The sequence below is a fragment of the Triplophysa rosa genome, linkage group LG19 (assembly GCF_024868665.1).
Source record: "Triplophysa rosa linkage group LG19, Trosa_1v2, whole genome shotgun sequence".
Lineage (NCBI taxonomy): Eukaryota > Metazoa > Chordata > Actinopteri > Cypriniformes > Nemacheilidae > Triplophysa > Triplophysa rosa.
Window position 1 is genome coordinate 11092787 of NC_079908.1, and position 25676 is coordinate 11118462.

The following is a 25676-nucleotide window of genomic DNA, read 5'->3' on the forward strand; positions in this document are numbered from 1 at the left end:
TAATGTAAATCATTAATGTAAAGTGTAGTTTTACATTACAAAAAAGTAATTTATTATGAAAGTCTACATCTACGTTCCCCTCTCCGTCCGTTTGTGATTGCGTGTCCATGCTGTGATGATCGCATTCCGGGGGTAACGTTAGGGGGAATTCCTCCGTCCATTCACTAACTTACTGCGTCCGAGGCTCTCAATTGCTTTTTGTCGGGTGAATTATACTTTCTCTTGTTCTTCTGATTAATTTACACACGCCCGGGAACAGAAACTGCTATTACAGCAGATAAACGTAAATAATACGAAGCGTCGATGCATTTCACGCACGTAATCGATGACGTCGACGCTTCGTTGCAGCACTAATAATATTTAACTTCAACACATGATAATATGCAATATGTAGATGTGACAAACACAGGTTATCTGTAGTGCAATGAATGTGTTTTGGAGTTGATGTTTTGGACTTTACTCGCTGTATGTTGCTGTTTTCAGGACTCTCGCTGCCATGTATGTGTTTATGTTCATAGTTTCGACTGAAGTTTGGCCACTATAGAGCCGTACTGTATACAACATCATTTCTGTGCTTTAGGAATGGTCATTTTGATTAAAAGCACATTGGTTAACAGGTCACCTTTAAACTACAAAAAACTGGATACTTGAAGACGTAGGAATTTGAGCCATTGTTGTCAATTTAACCAAGTCACCCTATTGTTTTCATGTTAGTTTAGGATTACCAACCCCACATGTGTCTGCAAACACAATGACCGACTGCAGTTCAGATTGGAAATTTGTATGTGATTAAAGGATTTCTGCCGGCTCTTGTTGGAAGTGTAGCGCTCTCTCTAGTTCTCAGCAAAGAAATGAGGTAATGAGAGTCACTTGTTTGAACGTAGCCACTTGTCTCGCCCTCTTCTCTCTCTCTCTTACTCACACCCTGAGACAGATGCTTCCCAGAGCTGGAGATTCCAGCAACAATTCCAGCCACGCCACAACCCTGCACATTCAAATGTCCCTGTATGCTTTTAATTATTCTTACTGCAGATGGGGCTCTCTGTCGGACCACACCCGACCTTACTGCCTTACTCACCCTGCTTTGCTTTTTGGGTAAGCTCCTTCTGGCAGCGCTGCTTGTTTTTTTTTTTTGCTGTATTTATCTCCTGTGGAATTGTATGACCCCTCCCAGTTCATCGGTCTTGAAATTTGACTGTTTTTGCGGCAAAAAGTTTGGTTATCCCTAGACATAATTTTAAGAACACCACACAGAGTGGTGTATTTTTCAGAATTGTTGGTGGTGGCGGATAATTCAGATCCCCGAATTATATGAACAGTGTGTCTGGTCAGGAATTAAGAACGATTTCTTTTATAAAAAATGGCTAGGACTTACATTTTGTTGTTTTTTATACGTTTTTTTCTTCAGTGCAGCAGACCCGAACACTCTTAAAAACGCATTGTCTTATTTTCTTATCTGTATGACTTGTTTTTTTGCAGTTGAAAACTGTAAACTTTGTAGCGCATCTTTTCATTGTATATATGCTGCTTGACAAAAACTAAAACTGAGGTATGGATTTAACATGAGAAATGTTTTTTGCTTGTATACAGAATTGTATACAGTTTTTGGGGGATTTGTTAATTTTGCAACTAGTTTCCCAAATATTTGTCTCTTCTTTCAACCTCAAAATAACTATAAGAATCATTAACAGACCCACTAAGGAAGCTTACTGGTCATGTAAAACTGAAGCCAGAACTGTTCAACGTATGATACCCATCCCTGAAAGTCTGTCTTCAAGAATGCAGCGCAAATACCCTCCTGTTGTGCAGGTGTTTGTTGGTAGAACTGTATCAATAGGTTTTAACGGCTGAAACCTTTGCCAAAAATGTTATTCAAAGTTCTATGTCAGGGCCTTATTTCTCAATGGTGCGACTAAGAAAAATCTGAGGTCGCACCGGTGCGACCAGCCGTTCGAGGGAGAAGTCTCCGCGACTCTGAAAGTCTTCCTGTGATTCAACAACAGACACACATTAGGCCCATATCGTGGTCTAAACCAATCAGAGATAGTGAAGGGCGGACCCCCCTCTGATTGGCTGTGGTCCAGATTTTCCTGTACGTGTGTGTACCAGAGGTCTCGTTAAACGAAAATTCTCTGTCATTGACAGTTTTTTTTTACCAGTGACGTAAAAATCTGAAGGCCGTCCGTCCGTCATTTTGACGGATTACAATAAGGGCAATTTGTAACTCCCCGTTTCCCTTCATTAGAGCGTGATATGCTCGCGAAGGGACGTGCGTGTTTTCACATGTCATTGTTACCGATTAGACATATGTGACGCGATCTGGGAAAACCAGTCGGATGTCGCGCTGGGACGCAGGAAAGACAGTTCACCATCAAAGTAAACCACATAACATGAAGAATGAAGGAGTATCAATGCACATTTCCCGCCATTCCTGTGTAAACTACTGCATGCTAAGTTTTTTATACAATGTTTTCGTGAGATGACAGAGCTCCCCGTTTGCAGCACCAGGAGTTATCCGATCGCAAAACATACAAGGGATGATCAAAAGTCCAGACACTATGCACATGATAAACAACGTAAAACTTGCTTCACTGCTTATTAGTTGTTATCCGTAATGTTTGCTTTGCTAGTTTCCTTGTGTAGTGATAATGGCAGAGCTCTCGTTCTTTAAGTGTGCCCGCACCATTCTCCTTACTTTCGTTTTATTCAAACGGTTTTGTGCAGTATTTCTATAGACTTCAACACTGCGAAATGTTTTTTTATTAAATTGTTATTAGAGTAAGTCTTTTACCACTGTAAAGTGACTTTTACTTGTGATACTGGACTGTTGTGCTTTTATTTTCATCACTTAACTTTAAACCCGTTTTCCTCTAAATTCCGTTCCTGAAAATCCTAGCGCTTCAGCCGACCTCAGCCGTAACTTTTGTTACATACACAAGGTATGAGCAAAATAACAACTGATTTGGAAAGGGCTTGAATATGGTATCAAAAACTGTAATATATAAATTTGCACCATGTGTTAGGTTTTCCCAGATCGAATCACATATGAACATAAACATTAAAACATTAAATATATAGATGAATATAAACAACAACGGCTTTATTGGGCATTCAGTTGTATTAAAATTAGGGCTGTCAATCGATTAAAATATTTAATCGCGATTAATCGCATGATTGTAATGAGTTAACTCGTGATTAATCGCAACTTAATCGCACATTTTTATCCATTATAAATGTACCTTAAATGAATACTTTTCAAGTTTTTAATACTCTAATCAACATGGGCATGGACAAATATTGATGCTTTATGCAAATGTATATTGTTTATTATTAGTGAAACCATACTCAACATAGAGCATGAAGACTAGACATGTTTCAAAGGTCATAGATGTTTTTCAAAGAACTTGTACATGTCTATTAAACACATGACAAAAAATAGGAAAAACACAGGTTCCCATTACTTCTTTCTCTGCACTGAGCTATTTACTTACACAGGCATGTTTACATTTTCGCAACTGTGATAGCTCGGTGGAGGCTGTGTGCAATGCAAGGCATATGCTCGAACGGAAGCTGCCTGGCCCGCGGCAATCATGTTGCGTGCACTATCGGTGGTCAGTGGGCTAATTTTGAATTCAATATTCCACTGTCTGGCTACCTGCAGAAAGTGCTCAGCGCAAACATCAGCATAGTGCCTCTCGTCTGTCTTCATGACAGTCAAAGCGTGCGACCGTAGTTTCCAGTGTGTGTCAAAATAATGAGCCGTGACCCCCAGGTAGCTATGGTTACTGAGGGATGTCCAGTAATCTCTGGTGAGCGCAACCGTGTTTGTCTGTCTTATCGCCTCCTCGACTTTCGCTTTCTCCTCTTCGTAAGAGTCGTGAATATTGCTTGTAACAGTGGCTCTCGAAGGTAGTTCATATGTGTAATCGTTAGATGCGATGCGAATAATTTCAAGTAGACCCTCGTCCTCCACTACATTAACTGGCCTACATGCTGTAGCCACCCATTTAGCTATCGATGTGGTGAGTCTGTTGCTTGTGAAGTTGTCCATCCGTCTCTGCTGAAAACAATCTAGTGTGGTCTGCCGCGAGGAGGAGAGCTCTCTGCGTCAGTTGTATGCTTCGCTTCAAGTGATAACTCGACGTGCTGCGGTGATAGCTTAATTCACATCGACAATAAATGCAGATCACTTTAGTCTTGTCGACAGACGTTTTATATATGAATTTTACGTTCAGAAGACCTATTTATTTCTCCATTTCTGTTTGCTGCTGCATCGTTTACTTTCTCAAACTACGGGCAAGGCCAAGGTTCAAACAGAAAATGCGCGCTGCGTTAATCGCACGTTAATAAAATTAGTGCCGTTAAAAGGAATTTGCGTTAACGTGTTATTAACGCGTTAATTTTGACAGCCCTAATTAAAATACAACAAGTTTCTAGACGCAAGTACAGCGTGATGACGTCACGAACATACTAATTACCACGTAAAACCACCTTGCACCATAGTGACGGGTAATAATAGATTATGACGGATTTTTTACAAGCCTGTCAGTCAAAATGACGGACAATAAAAAAGTCTAGTGCAACCTCTGGTGTGTACGTGTGAAAATGCGTGTGCTGCAGTCAGACAGAGAGGTGAGGAGCCTATAGGCCCGTCAGTTAAACAGAGTGGATGTAGCGCGGATGATGAGAGAAGATGAAAAGAACGATTGACAACTTTTTCGTGAATAATGTTAAGTTAAGGCCTGATCCGTCCGAAAATCATAAGCAATGCTCTGACACGGAGCCATCAACCTCCCAGGTTATGTCAAGCCCTGGTCCATTTATCTTGAGATGTTTTAAGTTTCAGTTCAGTGAAGCACTTTAAGCACCAACACTTTTTCAGTCAGTTACCTTTCTTGTAGAATTGTGCTTCAAATAAAGAACTTTATGTTGACCAGATTGTTAGCTAATCATTTACAAGTCAATTTTGTCTATATGGACAGCGATTAAAAAAAAAAGTGAAATGGTAAAACTGCGGTGTAAAATGCGATGCGGTCGAAAATTTGGGTGCACCTAACTTTTGTGCTGGTGCACCTAAGAAAAAAAGTTAGGCGCACCAGTGCAACCAGTGCAAAAAGTTTGTCTAGAGACCTGCATGTGCATAATATGCCTCCTGCTCGGTTTACAGGTAACAAGTGCTTGCTACTGGACTAAGCGTGCTTGTTCCTTTTGTATTTGCATTTCAAAAACAAAGTAATCCTGTCAGCTGCGACGGACATTATTTGAGCAGTCTCTGATGTCTGCGCTGGCTTTGAAGGGTTCTGTGGCTTGCCACAGGAACAGTTAAAAACTTGTGCAAGGTTACTTTTTGGATGTACTATATATAGTCTAAAATAAATGAATATGACATTTGTGGTTGTTTGTGGTGTATTCAGTGCAATATTTTGAATCTTATTGCTTATCCTCAAATTTCCAGTGATCTTTAATGAAACATGTTTATGAAGACTTTATTTTTTTAGTCCTCTACATCTCATTCTGTGCTTTGGTCAGGAGGTTTTCTCAGGCTGGTTCTGGTGCACATGGTTGGCCATCATAACACTTCTGCCTGTACGTACAAGCACCCAATGTCATCCCACCCTCTGGGTGGTAAGGCCGGTGTGTGGAGGTCAAGGGCACAGGGAGAGAAAGGAGGGAAGGGAAAACCCTCTGATCAGATCATCTTAATGCTTAAAGTAATTCCTCAAAGGCTCAGACCCTAAATACCTGCAGCTGCGTTTTTCAGGGGATGGACCTAGTGAATGAGGTGAACTTTGTCACTAGTGCCCTCATGCGTTACTTACCTGTCCTTGTTCTAGGGGACATGTGTGCTGTTATATTTAGTTACACAGGTCTGCTGCATTAGATAACAGAAGTTCCAACTTGCAATAATTAAAAGCCGAAGTAGGTTGCTAGTGTCACTAAATGTAGTATCATAATAAAATGAAAATATATAATGACGACTTGCCATAGAACGAGTAGCACACATAGCCTTGCCCCAAACAATGTCTTTGGTCAATGTTGCTATGTCAGGATGCGTGATGTCACTACAAAGCCAGTATTTACACCTTTTTTGTAAGGCCTAATTGAGTTCAGAAATGTTTTTTTCAGCTTTGCTAGTTTTAGTAAAAGCTATGCATGTACCTTGTGTCTGATAGTTATTGCAGGCCTTTTGAGGAGCAGTAAGAGGCTCTTAGATTGTTTCACACTCTCTGGTGTATGGTATTGTCATGCTTTGCAGTCTCCGTGTTCACTGGAGCAGACTATTCATTTTTCACAAGTTAGAACACAGTCTGTGTTCTAGATTGTGATGAAGCCAGATGTTGCTTATTTCATGCAGGATTAATCTGTCTTAGACTTGAATAGTGAACTGGTTTTGTTTAGGGATGCACCAATATGTAAATTTTGGCCGATAACAGATAATTCTTGAACATTGGAAGTAGGGCTGTCGCGATAAACCGACGATAAATATCATGTGATTTATGCACAGCTTTTGAGTGATGTACGGGAAAATGCTGCTGCATCTGAAAGCCAGAGGGCAGAGCCAAACAGACAATTAATCGTCATAATTGCAATGATTTATTAGACAATTAATCGTCAAATTTCATAATCGTGACAGCTCTAGTTTTGGCTCCACTGCATTAATAAAGTATGTAACTGATGCGTCACTAACAAATGTAAGTATACAGTAAACATTACATACAAAATAATGAATGAATGAATGAATACCTTAATGGAAAGAAGAGCTGTATTTTGATGTGTGTGACAGTTAATGGAGACAGTGTTGTCTAGGCAACAGCGGCCACTTCTGCTTTCTGTTAGTATGTCCCACTGCATGCATATTGTTTTGCTACACACTAAAATGTATATACTTTTCCATTACAAAAGCAGTACATACTTTTAGTGCATAAGTAGGCGAATTGGGACGAACTAGGGCTGTCACGATAAACCGACGATAAATATCATGTGATTTATGCACAGCTTTTGATTGAAGTACGGGAAAATGCTGCTGCATCCCAAAGCCAGAGGGCGCTCTCGTGCGGAAACTCCAAATAGCAGTCCAGAAGAAGACCATAACGCGTTCTAGAATCTAGGAAATGCCTATGGACATCTTTTTATCACTGTTACTCAAGCCTCATCAGGTATTTTTATGATAATAAAGTATATTTATAATGATCATGTTTGACGGGTGTTGCTTTTTCAAATGCACATTATAAGCGACTCAAACTTTCACTGCTTTTAGATCGAGCAGCATTTCCTACTGATCCCAGAGACGTGCTTCACGGACAAGCTACGCATTAAAAAAAATATCGACACATTGCATATCGCAGCCAGCTTGATTTCAATAGGATTTAGTGGTATCGCAATACATTATCGTGCAGCCCTAATTGGAAGCCGATAACCGATATATTAGCCGATATACAGTACCTAAATATTAAAATGACATTTTCTGAGACTAAAAATTATTTTTCCCCTGAAAATCATGTACCAAGCCTACTTTACACTAATTCAAGATTCTTTAACTTTTAAACTTTTCTGGTATAATGTTTATTCAATAAATTATAGATGTTCTCCCAGAGCAACCCAGAAATTGGTTCTCAATAGCCACAAGTCTAACAGGTCTCAAGACAGAAAGCATTCAGACAGCACTCTGCTTTAAACAATATGCTTTTTTCTATAATTTACACATTCATAAATATCTACATACTACATCAACAATGTTTTGCTAATAGCAGTAAGTGAATGATCGCGACAAAGACAGTACTGTAAAGGATTTTAACTGAGCAGTGTACAGCTAAAGTGGTTCAACCAGAGGAAATGATTCATAATTTATCGGCTATAATATATTGGCTTAAATTTTTATTATACATATAACATTAAAAAGGACCATTTATCGGCCGATACCGATATGGTTGATAATTTATCGTGCATTCCTAGTTTTGTTTAGAAATGAATTAACTCATCTTTTTGCAAAAATGGTCATTGGCTTTGAGAGCAACACATCACATTTAAAATGACTGCGGTCTCTATATTTTCTTTGCGGCGGAGGTCCGGACAATACTTTTTTAATAAATAATATTTAATCAGTTGAACCCAGTCGAATATGTATATAAAAGTTAACATCTAATGTATTATCAGGCCATTTATTTTATATTAGCCAAAGTATGAGTGAAACATAGAAGGCCTGTTAACTGAGAAAATCCATTGTATGCTCTGTTGCTAAAGTGAAGTTCTAGTGGTCTATTTTAATATTTAAAAAAACTACTGACAACAAAATGTAACAACTGAAATGAATTTATCATGAGCAGAAGTACTTACAAAGTTACAAAGCCTTTGCATGCCATTCATACTAGAACTGAATCTAAACAATCTTTCCAATTAAAACATGGTTCATTATGAAATGCTCTTAACGCGCTGATTATTAATGCTGTTAATATTATTAATATCATTAATGCTAAACGTAGACACAAGTCATATATAATCTGTCACAAACCTATATAGAAAACTGTAAACTGACTGACAGCTAAAAATACTTTATTACTTCTGCATTTTCGTTTACTTAAGCGTTACAGTAAAAGTGTCCATTTATTTACCTGCTCTTGGTGTCTGCAGGTCTTCATATGCGATGTGGGAGAAGCAGCACTCACGGAGCGGAAAGGGTTAAAATGAAGCGTGTTTGGTGCTAAATAAAGATATCAGAAGATATCGGCAAAATATAAAATAAATATGAGTGCGCATAATGTGTACAGCTCAGTTATGTAGATGTGCTGCTCAATTTAAACTACAGAAATAGTCTGATGTTTTGAATGGTTCATTATGTCTCGCGGTGCGGATGGAACGAAGCCAAGCTGGGTGAAAACCTGTCGTCCGGTGGTGACTGAGCTTTTGCTGCTTGTCAGGGGCAGGGTGTGCGTCTTTTCTGTACTTGGACTCAGAGCTGGAGAGCGAATGTTGCCATTTTCACCACCCTGGGAGCGTTTAAAAACGCAATTATTTTTATCTGTTTTTCAGGTGGTTGACGCGACATATTTTCTGACACGCGCACTCTGTCTGCTGGTGGGAGTATGCTTACCTGTGTATGTGCGCGCACCGGGGCGGAGAGCAGAGGAGAACTGTAAAACGCGCGACCATGTAGAAACAGAAATGACATGTCGCCGTGTAAATAAGATAAATAAAACAATGATTTTTAGTTTGTTTAATAAATGAACAAGGAATAGACATGTTTAAAGGAACGGTAATCTTAAGTGACTTCTCTTGTGATCTGGAGCTATCTGGAAATTAAAATGAACTTGACCTTCAAGGGGGTGGGGGGTACAGCTGGCGGGGTGGGGCGCCCCCCTAAGGTAAGGGTAGGATAAACACTGCTCTTGTCATTTCAAACCTGTCTGACTTTCTTTATTCTGCAGAACACAAAAGAAGATATTTTGAAGAATGTTGTTAACTGAACAGTGATGGTACCCATTGGTTTTGTGTCCATACAGTAGAAGTGAATGGGTGCTGCCGCTGTTCGTTACCAACTTTCTTCAAAACTTTCTTTTGTGTTTGAAATGACAAGAGGGTGAGTAAATGATGACAGAACTTTCATTTTTGAGTAAACTCTCACATTAAAGGTATGGAGAAAGATTGTATCCGATGTAAATTGTAGCGAAGTTGTGGCTCTTAAGAATTTTTTTAAATAGTTGTAAAACCAGTACCTACTAAATTAGAGTTTGCTGGTGCTATATTATTCATGATGATATCATTTGTGTAATATTACCAGAATATCAGTAGTCGCAGTAAATTAAAATCATGGTTATCTTCAATACCTGCATATTGTGACACCCCTAGTTAATTTACAGGAAAGTGCGCTACACTGTAAGACTTTCCCATCCGTTCCCGTTTCTTGTTTGTTTAATAACATGAACAAACAGTCGCTGACACTATCTCTTTCCATACAGGTGGAATCATTTATTCTTGACCAGGAAGATCTGGATAACCCCGTACTAAAGACAGCTTCAGAGCTGCTCTTATCCAGCGCTGCAGACGGAGCTGACCTCAGAACAGTAGACCCAGAAACACAGGCCCGACTCGAGGCGTTACTAGAAGCGGCAGGTATGTTTTGCAGCTGACATTGTTGTGCTTGCATCAAGCTGGATGATCTATACCGTGTCACTGCATTCTGCTGTTTACAACTTGTTGGTGTTTGATATTGAGAAATAAAAATGTCAGTGCTGGTCATGAGGTGATCTGGGTTGATGCATTTTGTTTCAGAGCGAATAGTTACAGCGATCTTAGTTATACATTTCATATCACTCTCAACCCAACAAACATTACTAGCCAATCAGAATTTAAATGGGGCGGGTCTTAGTTGCTGGAGTGGAGATGTCACGTTGGAGAGTAGCAAGCAGCAAATAGTCGTCAGGATGGAGAGTAAGTTTATAAAGCCTGAAGTGGGGGCAGCTTTTAAGTCCGTTACAAATATGACATACACAAATTGGAGACTGACAAAAAGACCGATAATGTTGTTGTTTTGGCAGACCTCCGCTTCCACTTCTGCGCGTCACACACACGCGCTAACTGCGATCGAGATATCAAGGATCAATTTCTAAAGCGTCTAAATTGATTTCAAACTTTTTCACAGCTTATTGCACCTATCTCGCAGAGTTATGTCATAAACATCAGGGCTTGACATTAAGCATTGTCATGTAGTTGTCCTTCGGATAAGTAAATTTGTCATTCACTTGTCCGAGTACAAAAATTACTTGTCCAAAGATAAAAAAAAATATTTCATTTGAATTATAATTAGGGATGGGTATCGTTAAGATTTTATCGATACCGATATCGATACTGCTTATCGATACCGGTACTTATCAATACTGTTATTGATACTACACTCTATAATTTGATGCAAAAAACACATGATGTGAAAAGATGTTAAACATTTTAAGTTTCTTTATTACAGCTGAGCTTTAGAACTGCAGTTTACAAATGCTTCTGAGCAAACAGAAAATGCCACATAACAAAATGTGTGTGTGTTCCTTAGCATACCACTTACTGCACTTAACATGTGCATAGGAGCACATCATAATGTAATTCCACATATTTACTTTACATCACTATGGTTATTTGGCTGGTAGACTGTATTTCTTTTTTCCTTTCTGGTTTAGGTCTACATAAATTTAAGTACTATTTTTTTAATTATATGCACTATTTTTTATAATTTTTCTAGCACATTTACTTCAATTTACTAAAGTAAGTAAATATACTCCGTGGCCAAATTATTAAAAACAATGTTATAACTTGTTCTCAAATAAAGGACTTTTATTTTGATGGTTTGCCGCAACGGGGTGTTTGACGGAAGCTTCATTGTTGTGAAACGCGGATGCTGAAAGCTTCACAAGCGCAACCGTGCCACTCTTTCACTCATAAACACTCAAAACAAGCAGATTACAAATACATCGCGGAAATCATATGGTCCTAGATATCACATATACGTCAAACTTTGGCCATTCGGACATCATTCAGGGATGGAAAATGATAGGCAGCAGCAGCAGCCTCTAATTTGCCATTTAACACCCGAATACACAGAGATAAAACAACGCAAGCATCGATAACAGTATCGTTTTTCATGAAGCTTATCGATACTCTGGTATCAACCCAATTATGTACCGTTCCAAAAAAGTACCGGTTCTTGGTACCCATCCCTAATTATAATTTAATATAATCAATATAATTGTTTAGGATTTAGATAGAAGCAAACTTGATCAAAGCATTTTAACTAGTGTCCGCTTTGGCCGCCTGAATTTGGTTATAGGCCTACTCTCTGTGACTGCTATAAACCTGTAAGTTATCTTTTTTTGCACATAGCATTGGTGCTAGAGAGGTTTAAAGTTTGGTAGCACAGGCAGAAATGTGCAAGTGTAGTTCATCATGAATAGGCAGGTAACTGACACAAGACATTAATGGTACATACAGATGGATACATTAGGGACATATCATTTTTAGATTACCTAAATTTGTTTTAATATTTCTAAGTTCTGTGTTTTTCCTTTTTTTACTATACAATAGTGGTATATTTGTCCACATAAATTACTGTAGTATACTATAGTATTTGCTATAGTAAACTGCAGTAAAAATTCTTACTATATTGTTTTTGAACTTTACTATAGTATACAGTGTTTGTCAATTTACTACAAGGGCACTTCAATTTTCAATAGCAAATACTATAGTACACTACAGTATTTTTTGTCTTGAGTGTTCAATTTAACGGGACTTTTATTTTGACGGGTCTTCGGGAAGATGATTGTTTGTTGATAGCTTCACTCACAGTAAAACGATCGTAAGATAAACTCTCAGAGGAGCTCTGGAGATGAAGTTCATATCCTCATACGGTGCAGACGCAGATAAATACTCGACCATCACTCGTGTTGTATGTTAAACTGTGCACATAATTCACTCAGATACGCAGAACAGCCAGATGACATTTAAATAACAGGATTCCGCGTTCGCATGGACTCAGTGCGGTGCGCCATTGATTATTGTCACACTCAATCAAGCACAACCACGACAAACACGCAGCTCTGTCTAATGCACATATTCTTATTATTCTACATGTCGCACTGTTTTTTTTTTCAAGTTACTTGTCCGGTCGGGCAAGTCAAATTCTCTCTCACTTGCCCTTACAAAACATTCACTTGTCCCGGACAAGCGTTAATGTCGAGCCCTGAACATGGTCGTTTTTGTCTGAAGTGAGCGTAAAAAGTTGAGAAAGAAATCTGATGGCGATATTTTAGTGACAGCATCCTAATATTCTTGCTATTCTACGTGGTTGATATGAATCAAACAATTGAAAATAGAAGCACTCACTGCTGACTCTGTAACCTTTGTAGCTTTAACAGGAATTTATATTGTTTTCGTTTCACAGTTTGTAATTTGTGGCACAATCTGCCAGTAGGAGTTTAAAAATGCCTCCACTGATTATTATAAAAAATAAACGAGCTCAAAAAGGTGATCACTTTTGCTTTTTTGAGGGCTCATTTATGCTAACCTGCTTTGACCAACTGTGATCTCATCGCTATGTGTTGTGGATGTGACTTGTGCCATGTCATCACCATTAATACCCATGAAACTAACGATTAATTTACTACTAAAATAAAAGCATAAAATAGTTTAGTACAAAATTCATCATAGATCTAGTCACTTCATTTGGCTCTCAAAATGCCACCCCTCAATAGGACAAAAAATGTGAGTCGTCTTTGTTTTTTTTTTTAAAAGTAGGATTTTTATTATGATGAATTCGGTTGAATTTGGTTGTTTTTATATACCATAATTGCATAAAACTGGTTTTGTGGGTTTTAATTATGCCCCCACTTCTTTAGTCATTCTGCGATCCATACACACATGGCATATTTTCAAAGTTAAAGTCTGAGAAGCTCAAAAACAGCATGTCACTAGTTAGTTTCAAGGGAAATAATGTTCTATTTTGTTTGACCAATTAACCCTGCGTATGTGTCTACTCTCGCAACCCTGCAAAAAAAAGTTCAGGCTCAGGATTTTTTTAGCTTTAACCCATGGTGGCAACATTGTTAATCTGTTTCTCTTACATGTGTGGCATGTATTATGACTGTAAACAAGCTGTATCTTGCACTGTGGGTTAAAAAGTCCATGTTTACAGTATATAAAGATCAGCTTCCATGATTAGCCAACACCGTTATAAAGTGAAAGAGTTAGCAGAGTTGAGAGGCCGAAATACCTGCATACCTGGTGTAAGGGCTTAATACAGATCATTAAAACCTTTAAAACCTTTGTTTGTGCTTGTCAAGTACAGCTCAGCGTGAGCTTTCGTTGCATATGATTGCAGAAATGTTGTTAATAAACAGCACAGCTGAAAGGGCTTAGATAGGTTAAAGGTCAGTGTCAAAAAAAAGCAAAATGTCCACAGATCAGAATTGAAAAAAAAAGCAAAATTTTAATTCTGACAATGTTACATTTACGTTTATGCATTTTGGCAGACGCTTTTATCCAAAGCGACTTACGTTGTAAGACTTACATACTTTACATTTGTATGTGCAATCCCCTGGGATCGAACCCATGATCTTGGCGTTGCTAGCGCCATGCTCTAACCCAGATCTGGGCATTGTACGGCCCGCTGGCTCTCCCTGACCGGGCCACATGTGGTCACTGATAAATTAGAAGTTAAACACGAATAGGTGTAATAGCTGCACGTAATACAACTGAACTGGTTTTATTTTTAAGGCAACTGCTTTTTTAACCCTTTAACGTGTAAAATCACACCGGTTTTATCATTCTAGGGCTCATCTCTGAAGCGTATGATCACAATGATGCTTTGCGCATCACTTGATCATCTGCTTAATTCAAATCCGGAAATAACGACCGCCTTAAAGGGATAGTTCACTCAAAAATAAACATTTCCGCATCATTTACTTACCCTCAAATTGCTCAAACTGTATAAAATTCTTTGCTCTGTTGAACACAAAGAAAGATATTTGAAGAATGTGGGAAACTAAACAGTTCTGAGGCACCATTGACTACCAGTTTTTCCCTACTGTGAAAGTCAGTAGTGCCCCAAAACTGTTTGGTACTTTGTGTTCAACAGAACATAGAAATCACAAAACTTGAGGGTGAGCAAATAATGACAGAATTTTAATTTTTGGGTGAACTAAAAAACTTAAGCTGGAGGCTCATCTACAGTATTTTAAATTTACATGTGAAATGTACATCCATGCATGTGACGTGACAGTGTGACCGTACTGTTTTTTGTAAAGATATGATATGTATTGGGCAGAACTAAGCTAACACCGTGTCTACACCGGACGCGTTGCGATGCGTCAAAAGACAATAGAACTGATTAGAACCTATTATAATTTTACATTTTGTCCACACTGGATGCGGCGCGGTGCAAAGCGACAATCCCATTAGAACAAGCCGCGTGTCGTGTCGCGTCCGGTGTAGACACTGTGTTAGTGTATTGGTCTGGCTCTCTAAAACCATGCCAGTTTCTCATGTGGCCCCTTGGGAAAATGAATTGCCCACCCCTGCTCTAACCACTGAGCTAAACACTGTTAAATGTTTAGTTATACTGTATATTAAAGAGAAAGTGATAGTTCACCCAAAAATAAAAATTCTGTCATCATTTACTCACTCTCTTGTCATTTCAAACCTGTATGACTTTCTTTCTGCAGAACACAAAAGAAGATATTTTGAAGAATGTTGTTAACTGACCCCCCCATTCACTTGCATTGGTTTTGTGTCCATACAACAGAAGTAAATGGTGCCCTGTTCGGTTACCAACTTTCTTCAAAATATATTTTTTATGTTCCTTTATACGAGGGCGAGTAAATGATGACACAATTTTCATTTTTGGGTGAAGTGTCACTTTAAATTAACAAAGATGTATTGGTTATGTCACTGAAAAATAAAATTGGATTTTAACATAACATTTAAAATTAAGGATTTAAGAAAGCAAAACTCTGAGAGAACTAAAACAGTAAAAGCACAAAACAAACAGAATATTAAAAAGTTATGCAAATTGATGCAGGTTACATGTTGACAGCTCAGCCAATAGGATTAAACAGTTTTACATCATATCGTAAAACAATCGCCATACCTCTAAGATACATGTGTTAAATTGACAACCCATATTTCATTACTCTGGTACAATAAACTGGTGGTTCTATATTTTGTTGTCTGTTGTGCTGTTGTGTGTGTGTAAATTTTGGTTAGGGTGAGGCCCAGCGTGTTGGGCCTGCTTCTCTGCACTAGCCTGCCCTGCCTCATGAGCGGATAGTTATCTCACAGATGAACCAAAAGGGAGATTAGTGGCAACAATGGATTTCCATACAGCAGTAGCAACCTCACTCATGACTCAGCACTGCCCTTTAGTACACTTCTGTGTGTGTGCGCGTGTTGCTTTCTGTATGCGTGTCTTCATATGTAGCTGAATCTCGATTTCATTTCTCCATCTATGCAGAGCTTGTGGATTTTGTGTGTTAGATTGTCACATTCATGTCTGTGTGTTTTGCATTGTGTGTGTTTCTTGCACTGAATCGTGCGCCTATCAGACTTAAGTCAACCATCCGTCAGATTGTACCTTTTGTAAGGATCCTTTTGTGTACACACGCTTTGACATGTTTTCATTCCACCTGCACCGCATTATTTTGACAAAGCGGCTCAACGCGGTGTGGGTTACTCTGTCACGCGCATTCTCTGTTTTGCATCAGCCTGTCATACGAAAGCAAAATATCTTCCCGGTTGAAGAAAGGAGCAGGTTGATAAATATCCTCTGGAATCAGTGTGTTTGGCTTTACAGAAGGGTTTAAGAGGGTAGTTAAAATCAAAATAGGTGGAATTGAGAACAACAACCGGATTTGAATGGAATGGTTGCACAGCACACTAGCATTGTCACGATACTGGAATTTCTCATTTCGATACAATACCTAAAAAAATCGATATTCGATACCATTTTCGATACCACGGGGAAAAAACTTCCATAACAATAAGGCCCTAAATTTTTTACATTTTATTTAAAGTTAAATTGAACAAGATTAGACAATGAGGTATATTTTTACATTATTTATTAATTGTTAATCTAATGTTCATTTTACTAATACATTTATTATTTAAAATCAAAGTTGTATATGTCAGTATTAATGGACCAGAGCTTACATAAATAGTTGTATTTTTTAACTAACATTTAAAAGAGATTAAAAAAAACTTGTATTGCTCATTCTTTGTTCGTTAATGTTAGTTAATAGCCTACATTTATATGATTACAATTTTTTTATTTGGCTTTTATTCACATTTAATCATTGATCAGCGCACGTATAGACAGAAACGCAAACTTTAAACGCATGAACTGTTGCAGAGACTCCGCACTGACCATCTGTCTAACATTAACAACGTTTAAACGGAGCGAATGAGACGAGTGAATGAAATCATTGAACTGCGCACACACATAGAGCGCTATGGTAAACACGGAAGTGCAAACGTGTATCACACGCGAGAACTGTTGCGGAGACTTTACCCGCACCAGCATCATTTCAAACATCAACTTAACCAGAGCGAACGAGACGAGTGGATGAAATCATTGATGAGCGCACATAAAGACAGAAACGCGTGCATTAAACATGAGAACTGTTGCGGAGACTCTGTTAAAATATAAACAACATATAACCAGGGCGAATAAAACGAGTGGGTGAAATTATTGATCAGCGCACATAAATAGAGCGCGATGGTAAACATGGGAAGCGTAAACGAGCGTTCACCAAGCGCCAGATGTGTTACTGAGACTCTGCACTGGCCGTCTTTTCTAACATTAACACTTTTTAACTGCCTCAAACGAGTCAAGTCTGTGAGAGGAGGCGGAGCTCTGTTGACACAGTGTTCACGTGCAGTGTGTGTCAACTCACTGTCGGAAAAAAGAGAGTGAGCAGGAACGCGCAGCTGGTATCGATACGTGTGACATGCGTATTGGAACCGTTTCAGATTTTTCAGTATCGATACGTATCGAAATATCGATATTTTTGACAACACTACAGCACACAGACATTTTAAAAACACAACAGGCGCTTGCATTGGTGTGATCATTTCATTATTTATTGGGAATTTCTTTACTCATTCAACATGATTGTGTTTATAGTGTATAATGTCTTGGGATGCACCGATTCTAGGGCTGCTCGATTATGACAAAAATCATGATCACGATTATGTTGGCCAATATTGAGATCCCGATTATTTAACACGATTACTCATTAACTTTTAAAACAAAATAGAAAAATTAAAACTTAGCTTTTAAACTGTGAATTCAACTGTAAAATAAATGTAAAGAAATCGCACAGCTGAAACACTGTAAAGGAAAAGTGTGCACTGTGGATTTATACCACAAGAAAAGAGAGGATCCTTGCAAAATGGAATGCAGCACAATAATCGTCACATCATTGCCTCGATTATTTTGTTTTTGTAATTGTTGAAGGCCAAAATTGACGATTACGATTAATTTTCGATTAATTGCACAGCCCTAACCAATTCCACTTTTATTAGAATATTGGCCAATACAGAGTCTGATACACTGATCTCCCTGTTTTATTAACAGTATTTACATCTAGCTAAATCCTTTGTCATAAAGTAAATAATAAAATTTGCATCACATCTAGCGAGTACCAATCTGATACCACGTCTTAAATCGGTGCATCTCTAGTTAAGCCAATCATAACCATATTAAAATTTGAAGTTAAGATCTTACCAAAGGTGCATGGCTTGAGTTTATCTAACCAACGTGTGTATTTCTTGTGTGCTGGGCCTGTACTAACCATGTTCTTGCTGAATGGTGTGTGTTACTGGTGTGGGGCTGGACACGGCAGGCATTGGTAAACTCTCCACTGCTGATGGCAAAGCCTTTGCAGATCCAGAGGTGCTGCGCCGCCTGACGTCGTCGGTGAGCTGTGCGCTGGACGAGGCCGCCGCCGCCCTCACTCGCATGAGGGCAGAAAACACACTCAACGCCAGCCAGGCCGACAAGTAGGCATCTTTTCTCACGCACGCTTGATTTCTCATTTTTGTCCACCTCCATGATGCAACAGTCATAATGGACCTGCAAGAATTACTAGGGAAAGAGCTTAGCGATTCTGTTTAATGTTCACTGCTGTGTTTCAGTGTGAATTTTTAAATTGTGAAGTTTTGTAAGAGCCTGTATTATCTGGAATTAAACACAAGCAGCTGTACAGATCCTGGGCCTTCAATTAGAGCAGTTAGCTTAGCTTTGCCTGTACAGTCGCAGTAATTGTAGCAGTCTGGTTATTTTTAGCCGTAGCCTGGCTGAGGCCTGCTCGGACGGCGACGTCAACGCCGTGCGGAAGCTGTTAGACGAGGGACGCAGCGTCAACGAACACACAGAGGAGGGTGAGAGCCTGCTGTGTCTGGCCTGCTCAGCTGGATACTATGAGCTCGCTCAGGTACCGTGTACAAACTCGCACACTCACACTAGTGGATTGTCAGTTGCCAAATAACTTTATGCCAAAGGCAAAACCATGTCAAATGGTTTTTAAAAGGTTTCTATGAACATGAAAAATCACAGATTTTACATTTGCGTAAAATGTTCCATAGTTGGATAGGTCAAGCGTTCTTTTGAGCAGTAGATCACAAGAAAATGAAAACTCCTGAGCACAAAACATGTAACTGAAGACAAAAATAGACCGGTCACTATATGCATATAGATCCCAAAATATTTTATCCATCATAAATGGCATAAAGTAATCCAAATGTCTCCAGTGGTTTAATACAGGGGTTCTCAAACTTTGAAACTTTGAGCCCCCCCGGATCCATCTTGGGGCCCCCCTAGAATATTCTCATTAACCTGATCAACTGGGCTAAAAAAAAGTGTAGTAGAAGTTGAGTCACAAAATGTATGTCTTTTTTTTTTTTTTTTAAATGTATATTTTTGTTAAAGAATAACATTGTCAGTGTTTAGGAGTACCCAAGCATATACATTTTTAATTTACTGTTATTGTTTAATGCAATGTGTTTCTCTGTGATGACGCTTGTTTTTATTTTGTTAACTGGTTTACGTTTTTAGGTCTTGCTGGCCATGCACGCTAATGTGGAGGACAGAGGAATCAAGGGAGACATCACGCCACTCATGGCTGCTGCAAGCGGCGGTTACGTCGACATTGTCAAACTGCTGCTGGTGCACGGAGCGGATGTTAACGCACAGTCCTCAACAGGTACAGCATCATACCTGTACATGCTTGACCACACGCAGGGCATAACCGCAGCGACTGAAGGAATGTGTATGCTCTGTTAAATAAAGCTGTGCTGATACGAATCAATATTCGCTTCCTTTCCCTTCATCTCAGGTAACACAGCGCTGACGTATGCATGTGCGGGAGGCTTCCTGGATGTTGTAAAGGTGTTGCTGAAGGAGGGTGCCAACATTGAAGATCACAACGAGAACGGTCACACTCCTCTGATGGAAGCTGCCAGCGCAGGCCACGTGGAGGTCGCTCGCGTGCTCCTGGAGTACGGTGCTGGAATCAATACACACTCCAACGAGTTTAAAGAGAGCGCGCTCACACTCGCCTGCTATAAAGGTGAGGCCCGTGTAACAGTTTGTCCTCTGTTCAAACCGATCACTTTGGTAGTGCAGAGTTTTGTAGATTTTGGGATGGTGCTCAGTGACTTTTGTCTCCATTCTTCAGGGCACTTAGACATGGTCAGGTTTCTTTTAGAAGCCGGAGCCGACCAGGAGCACAAGACAGACGAGATGCACACTGCTCTTATGGAGGCCTGCATGGTAATTAAAATTCCTTTGTAAACGTACGTGAATTTAAGTACTGGAATACTGGCTTTTCTTGAACTTGAATTGAAATGACAGTGTGCCCAGTATGAAAGATACTTGCGACAGATTTTCATTTAGGAAACCAAGTTATAAACACAGTGCTAGTGCAGATCTTTTACTTCCATATGTTCTTAATTGTAACTCTTCTGGATGTGTTTTGTGTAGGATGGGCACGTAGAGGTGGCACGGCTGTTGTTGGATAGTGGGGCACAGGTAAACATGCCCGCTGACTCATTCGAGTCGCCACTGACGCTAGCTGCCTGTGGGGGCCACGTGGAGCTTGCAGCGCTGCTGATCGAGAGGGGAGCCAACCTGGAGGAGGTGAACGATGAGGGCTACACTCCACTGATGGAGGCTGCTCGGGAGGGTCATGAAGAGATGGTCGCACTGCTTTTGGCACAAGGTACTGGGGTCCCTTCAGTCACCAAATGTCACAGAAAATCGCACAAAATATATGTATTGATTTTCAGTTAATAAAAATTACTGTAATATATAATTGAAGCCTAGCAAGCAATCCAACTGGAACACAAGTTTACAGATTGAATACTAAACAAGCTGTCTGTCTTGATAGGCTGGAAGTTTTGTTATTTGACTGCATGCCAAAGATGCTTTCAGTTGTTTTTAACTTGAAATATTTCAACTCTTCTCAGAATTTCTCATGAATTGTACAACACTATATTGTTTTTTTTTAGGTGCAAATATTAATGCTCAGACCGAGGAAACGCAGGAGACTGCACTGACTCTGGCGTGCTGCGGCGGCTTCCTGGAGGTGGCAGATTTTCTCATCAAAGCTGGGGCGGACATTGAGCTGGGTTGCTCTACCCCGCTCATGGAGGCTGCGCAGGAGGGGCATCTGGAGCTGGTCAAATACTTGTTGGCTGCAGGTGAGGCTTTGCACCAAATGCAACTTTAAAGTCTATACAATCACCAGTGGCCGGTTGCATAAACTGCTTAGACTAGTCTTAGAAGTTAGTCATCTAATTTTTATCTTCAAGACTGGTCATAACTTCTTTAAATCAGTCACATAAAAGGTAGATTGGGCTTATTGAAATACGAAAAGTAAGACTGATTAGTCCTAACTAATTGCTAGTCAGTGAGACTAGTTGTTAAGATGCAGTCTTAACTTTGCGGCTAAGGTTATGCAACTGGGCCCAGATGTTTAAAAATGATCATCTTGTTTGTACCTCTGCCAAAAGATGTTTCAAATGAGATCACACCTTTTTAGTCTTTTGAGTCACTTCCTTTTCTCTCTTTTCAGGGGCTAACGTTCATGCCACTACAGCTACGGGGGACACAGCTCTGACATATGCTTGTGAGAACGGACACACTGATGTCGCTGATGTGCTGCTACAGACAGGGGCTGACCTGGTTTGTACATGATCTTTTATATTGAAATCAATAAAATACCACGATTGCTTTGTTTGATTTGCTTCAGTTTTTACCTTTTACATCATACAGTTTGTTTGGAGCTGACCGCTCTTTTTGGTTTACAGGAACATGAATCGGAAGGGGGCAGGACTCCACTGATGAAAGCGGCCAGAGCAGGCCACCTGTGTACTGTGCAGTTTCTCATAAGCAAAGGCTAGTTGTGATGTTGTATACATAACTGTAAAATTAAACTTTATTTTTCCTTTATTAAAAAAATCAACCAACCTTCTTTCGTGTGTTTCATGTTTGCAGGTGCTAATGTGAATAGAGCCACAGCCAACAATGATCACACAGTGGTCTCTCTGGCTTGTGCGGGAGGGCACCTGGCTGTCGTCGAGCTGCTTTTGGCCCATGGAGCAGACCCCACCCACAGACTGAAGGTAAGCGTTGTTCCACCTTAATAAGTGTCACAAATCACACAAATAACAATTGCTTGGTTTCATAGTCACATGCACTTTGTTTTAATAAGAGTTTCATATCTCATAGGATGGCTCCACGATGCTGATTGAAGCTGCTAAAGGTGGTCACACTAATGTGGTGTCCTACCTGCTAGACTATCCAAACAACATTCTGTCAGTCCCTGCCCCAGACCTGTCCCAGCTCACACCACCCTCTCATGACGCTTCTCAGGTAAGCTGACTGTTTGGCTGTTTTAGCATCACTAGTAAATACCTTTAGTACCTTTTAATGCACTGTGTATTTAACACAAGTAGGGTCATATTAAATAAAATATTTGTTTTACATGTGCAGGCCCCTCGAGTCCCATTCCAAGCCCTGGCTATGGTGGTGCCACCCCAGGAGCCAGACAGAGTGCCCTCCACGATCCCATCACCCCCACCCGTCACAAGCAAAGGTTAGTTTGCCTTGGTACAAAAACATTTTTTATCACGCAGGTCATTGCAGAAAGTCATGTTTGACTATTGCTTGATTTTACACTATGCATCCAAGTCCACACTGTTTTTATTTCTTCTCTTAGGTGCATCAAAGCAGAGGCTGAGCTCCATTCAGAGCACCTCTGTGGCATCAGGTGGCTTAGACGCTGACCTGCTGCCGCCGTTCCATCCCTACCAGCCTCTGGAGTGCATCGTCGAGGAGACTGAGGGCAAGCTGAACGAGCTGGGCCAACGCATCAGCGCCATCGAGAAGGCCCAGCTGCAGTCGCTTGAGCTCATCCAGGGAGAGCCGCTCACCAAAGACAAGATCGAGGAGCTGAAGAAGAGTCGCGAGGAGCAGGTGCAGAAGAAAAAGAAGATCCTGAAGGAGCTGCAGAAGGTCGAGCGGCAGCTGCAGCTGAAGACGCAGCAGCAGTTCACCAAAGAGTACATGGAGACCAAGGGGCTCAAGGAAGAGCTAGGCCAGGCGGCAGGGGTGGAGATGCCCGGCACCCCCCTGCCTCTGCAGGCCACACAGCTGGGCTCTGACGTTGACAACGAGACTGACTGCAGAAAGGATGAACACATGCCCATCTCCACCAATGAGGAAGACGATGGCGAGGAGGAAGATGAGGACGTATATGAAGAGGATGTCGACTGTCCCAAGCTGCCGCAGGTGGAGACTATTCTCTACAGAGAGGGGACACAGCCTCCACCACCTCCACCTCCTCAGAACCAAGGCCTCCAGAGTCAGACAAGCTTCGTTCCCATCCAGCCTTTGGCCACGCAGCAGTCCACAGACTTCAGCAACGCTGAGTACTCGGGAAGCAGCAGCCCAGACCTGCAGAGGGTGTTGCTTGGCCCGCAGCTGACGGGGTTGGGAGCGGGGCTTCTCGCACAGGCACCCGACGGACTCATGGTGGCCACGCCCGCACAGACGCTCACAGACACACTTGATGACATAATGGCGGGTGAGCTTCCTTTTGGTATGTCATTCATTACAAATGCAACACCACTTGAATAAAAACCTCTAAAAATTTAAACTGAAATTGTAGCTTGCCTGCATTCAGGTGTATTACCTAAATGTTAGTGTACCCCTAAAAATTGACAACATTAACATTTAGTGCATGTACACATGTTAAATCCAGTCTTTTTCCTGAAACCAAATTTTTGATATTGTATAAATGTTTTAGCCAATAAAATGGGCTCTAGAAAAAGTCTCCTCTCTTACACCAATAGCAATGGTAGGTACCAGATCCTGGCATATGGCTGTGGGTACACTGAGTCTACTGGCTGTTTTAAAGAAAGGAGGAGTCATTTAATATTCCCCACCCACCATTTCGATATAAATATCAAAACAAAAAAGAAAACTGGATTCTTTAAACCAATTTATTGAATCTAAATTCAACACTTTCTCTGTAATTTGTTTTTGTCAGAATTTGCAGATAGTAGTGATTTTGAAAAAAAGAATACATCATGTGTTTGAATGCTTTCTAACTTCATCTGTCTTTGCAGCTGTGAACAGCAGAGTGCCTGTGGTAAACACTACAACTTCACCCTCTCCTCAGCCCTCCGCACAGATGCCCATCAACACAGTCTCCCCATCCTCCATGCTCCCGCTGTACCCTTCCGTGGACATTGACGCACATGTAAAACTCTTCTCTGCTGCATGTATCACACAAACACATCACTGCTTTGATTCAACATCTGCTCTTTTTTCATAAACATGTCACCTACTGATTATGTTTACTGGGGGGATTAGGATTGATATTTGCCTTGCAATTTCAGTCATTAATTAAACGTAAAGAGATAATAAATGAAAATAAAAATAACAAAAATAATGTTATTTAAAGATGGAAAATATATAAAAGTAGATAATCAAGTGAAATTCTAGTCAAAAGTAAATGAAATGAGTCAAGAACAAAAATTAAACTCATAAGCACTCTTGTTTTTAAGTACTGATAGTGACCGTCTTATTCATCCTGTCATAGACTGAGAGTAATCATGACACGGCGCTGACGCTGGCCTGTGCAGGTGGCCACGAAGAGCTAGTCTCAGTTCTCATTGCACGCGGGGCCAACATCGAGCACCGGGACAAGAAGGGTAAGTGGCTCATTTATATAGTCAAACCGGTGTCACATTAATACATAGATGTTGAGTGTCGTCGTGTGTCTGCCCACAGGGTTTACTCCCCTGATCCTGGCTGCCACTGCGGGTCACGTCGGCGTTGTGGAGATCCTGCTGGACAAAGGAGGGGACATTGAAGCTCAGTCTGAGAGGACCAAAGACACCCCTCTGTCCCTCGCCTGCTCGGGTGGCAGACAAGAGGTAAAAAAATTAGCTCAATCTTTGTCAGTTAAGATAAAAGCTACATGTGCGCGATGCTCTGTGTTTGTGTTTGTTTTGGATCTGCACCAGTTAAGATGCTCATTGAGAGAGACAGAATGTCTTTTTACACAGCTCTTGTTATAAAGGTTAATTTCTGTCTACATCATTGCAGGTGGTGGAGCTATTGTTGCTCCGCGGGGCTAATAAGGAGCACCGTAATGTGTCTGACTACACCCCCCTCAGCCTGGCGGCCTCAGGGGGCTACGTCAACATCATCAAGATCCTCCTCAACGCTGGTGCCGAGATCAACTCCAGGTCAGAACATCTAGTCTAAAATGGCCTAATACTCGTAGTCTGAGGTTGAGTCACTGTAATTGTTTTAAGAATGATCTGTCTTTCTCTTTGGCCACTATATTAACTCTTATTACTCTTTTAGGACTGGCAGTAAGCTGGGCATTTCTCCGCTCATGTTGGCAGCCATGAACGGACATGTGCCTGCTGTGAAACTGTTGCTGGACATGGGATCAGACATCAACGCTCAGATAGAGACCAATCGCAACACAGCACTGACCTTGGCATGCTTTCAGGGACGGGCAGAGGTTGTCAGCCTGCTGCTGGACCGGAAGGCCAACGTGGAACATCGCGCCAAGGTCTGCTCACACCAGTTGTCCACATGTCATTATACTTGTTGTATCCAAATA

The 25676-nt window shown here is 40.5% G+C and overlaps 1 protein-coding gene across 10 annotated transcripts in view; it reads left to right on the forward strand.

The window, feature by feature from the left end:
- ankhd1 (ankyrin repeat and KH domain containing 1) overlaps positions 1-25676 on the forward strand; it is a 38662-nt gene that overhangs the window by 5995 nt on the left and 6991 nt on the right. For 3 of the 10 annotated variants that reach the window (XM_057359848.1, XM_057359849.1, XM_057359852.1), the window contains 19 exons: positions 9954-10107; positions 18375-18531; positions 18803-18965; positions 19586-19733; positions 19866-20099; positions 20208-20302; positions 20513-20750; positions 21040-21231; positions 21606-21715; positions 21841-21928; positions 22028-22155; positions 22262-22405; positions 22526-22628; positions 22752-23633; positions 24163-24296; positions 24639-24750; positions 24830-24975; positions 25148-25290; positions 25412-25625. In XM_057359848.1, coding sequence (XP_057215831.1) covers positions 9954-10107; positions 18375-18531; positions 18803-18965; positions 19586-19733; positions 19866-20099; positions 20208-20302; positions 20513-20750; positions 21040-21231; positions 21606-21715; positions 21841-21928; positions 22028-22155; positions 22262-22405; positions 22526-22628; positions 22752-23633; positions 24163-24296; positions 24639-24750; positions 24830-24975; positions 25148-25290; positions 25412-25625 — 3585 coding nt within the window. The remainder of the gene's footprint in view (positions 1-9953; positions 10108-18374; positions 18532-18802; positions 18966-19585; positions 19734-19865; positions 20100-20207; positions 20303-20512; positions 20751-21039; positions 21232-21605; positions 21716-21840; positions 21929-22027; positions 22156-22261; positions 22406-22525; positions 22629-22751; positions 23634-24162; positions 24297-24638; positions 24751-24829; positions 24976-25147; positions 25291-25411; positions 25626-25676) is intronic. The other 7 variants (XM_057359850.1, XM_057359853.1, XM_057359851.1 and 4 more) reach the window with 6 other exon arrangements.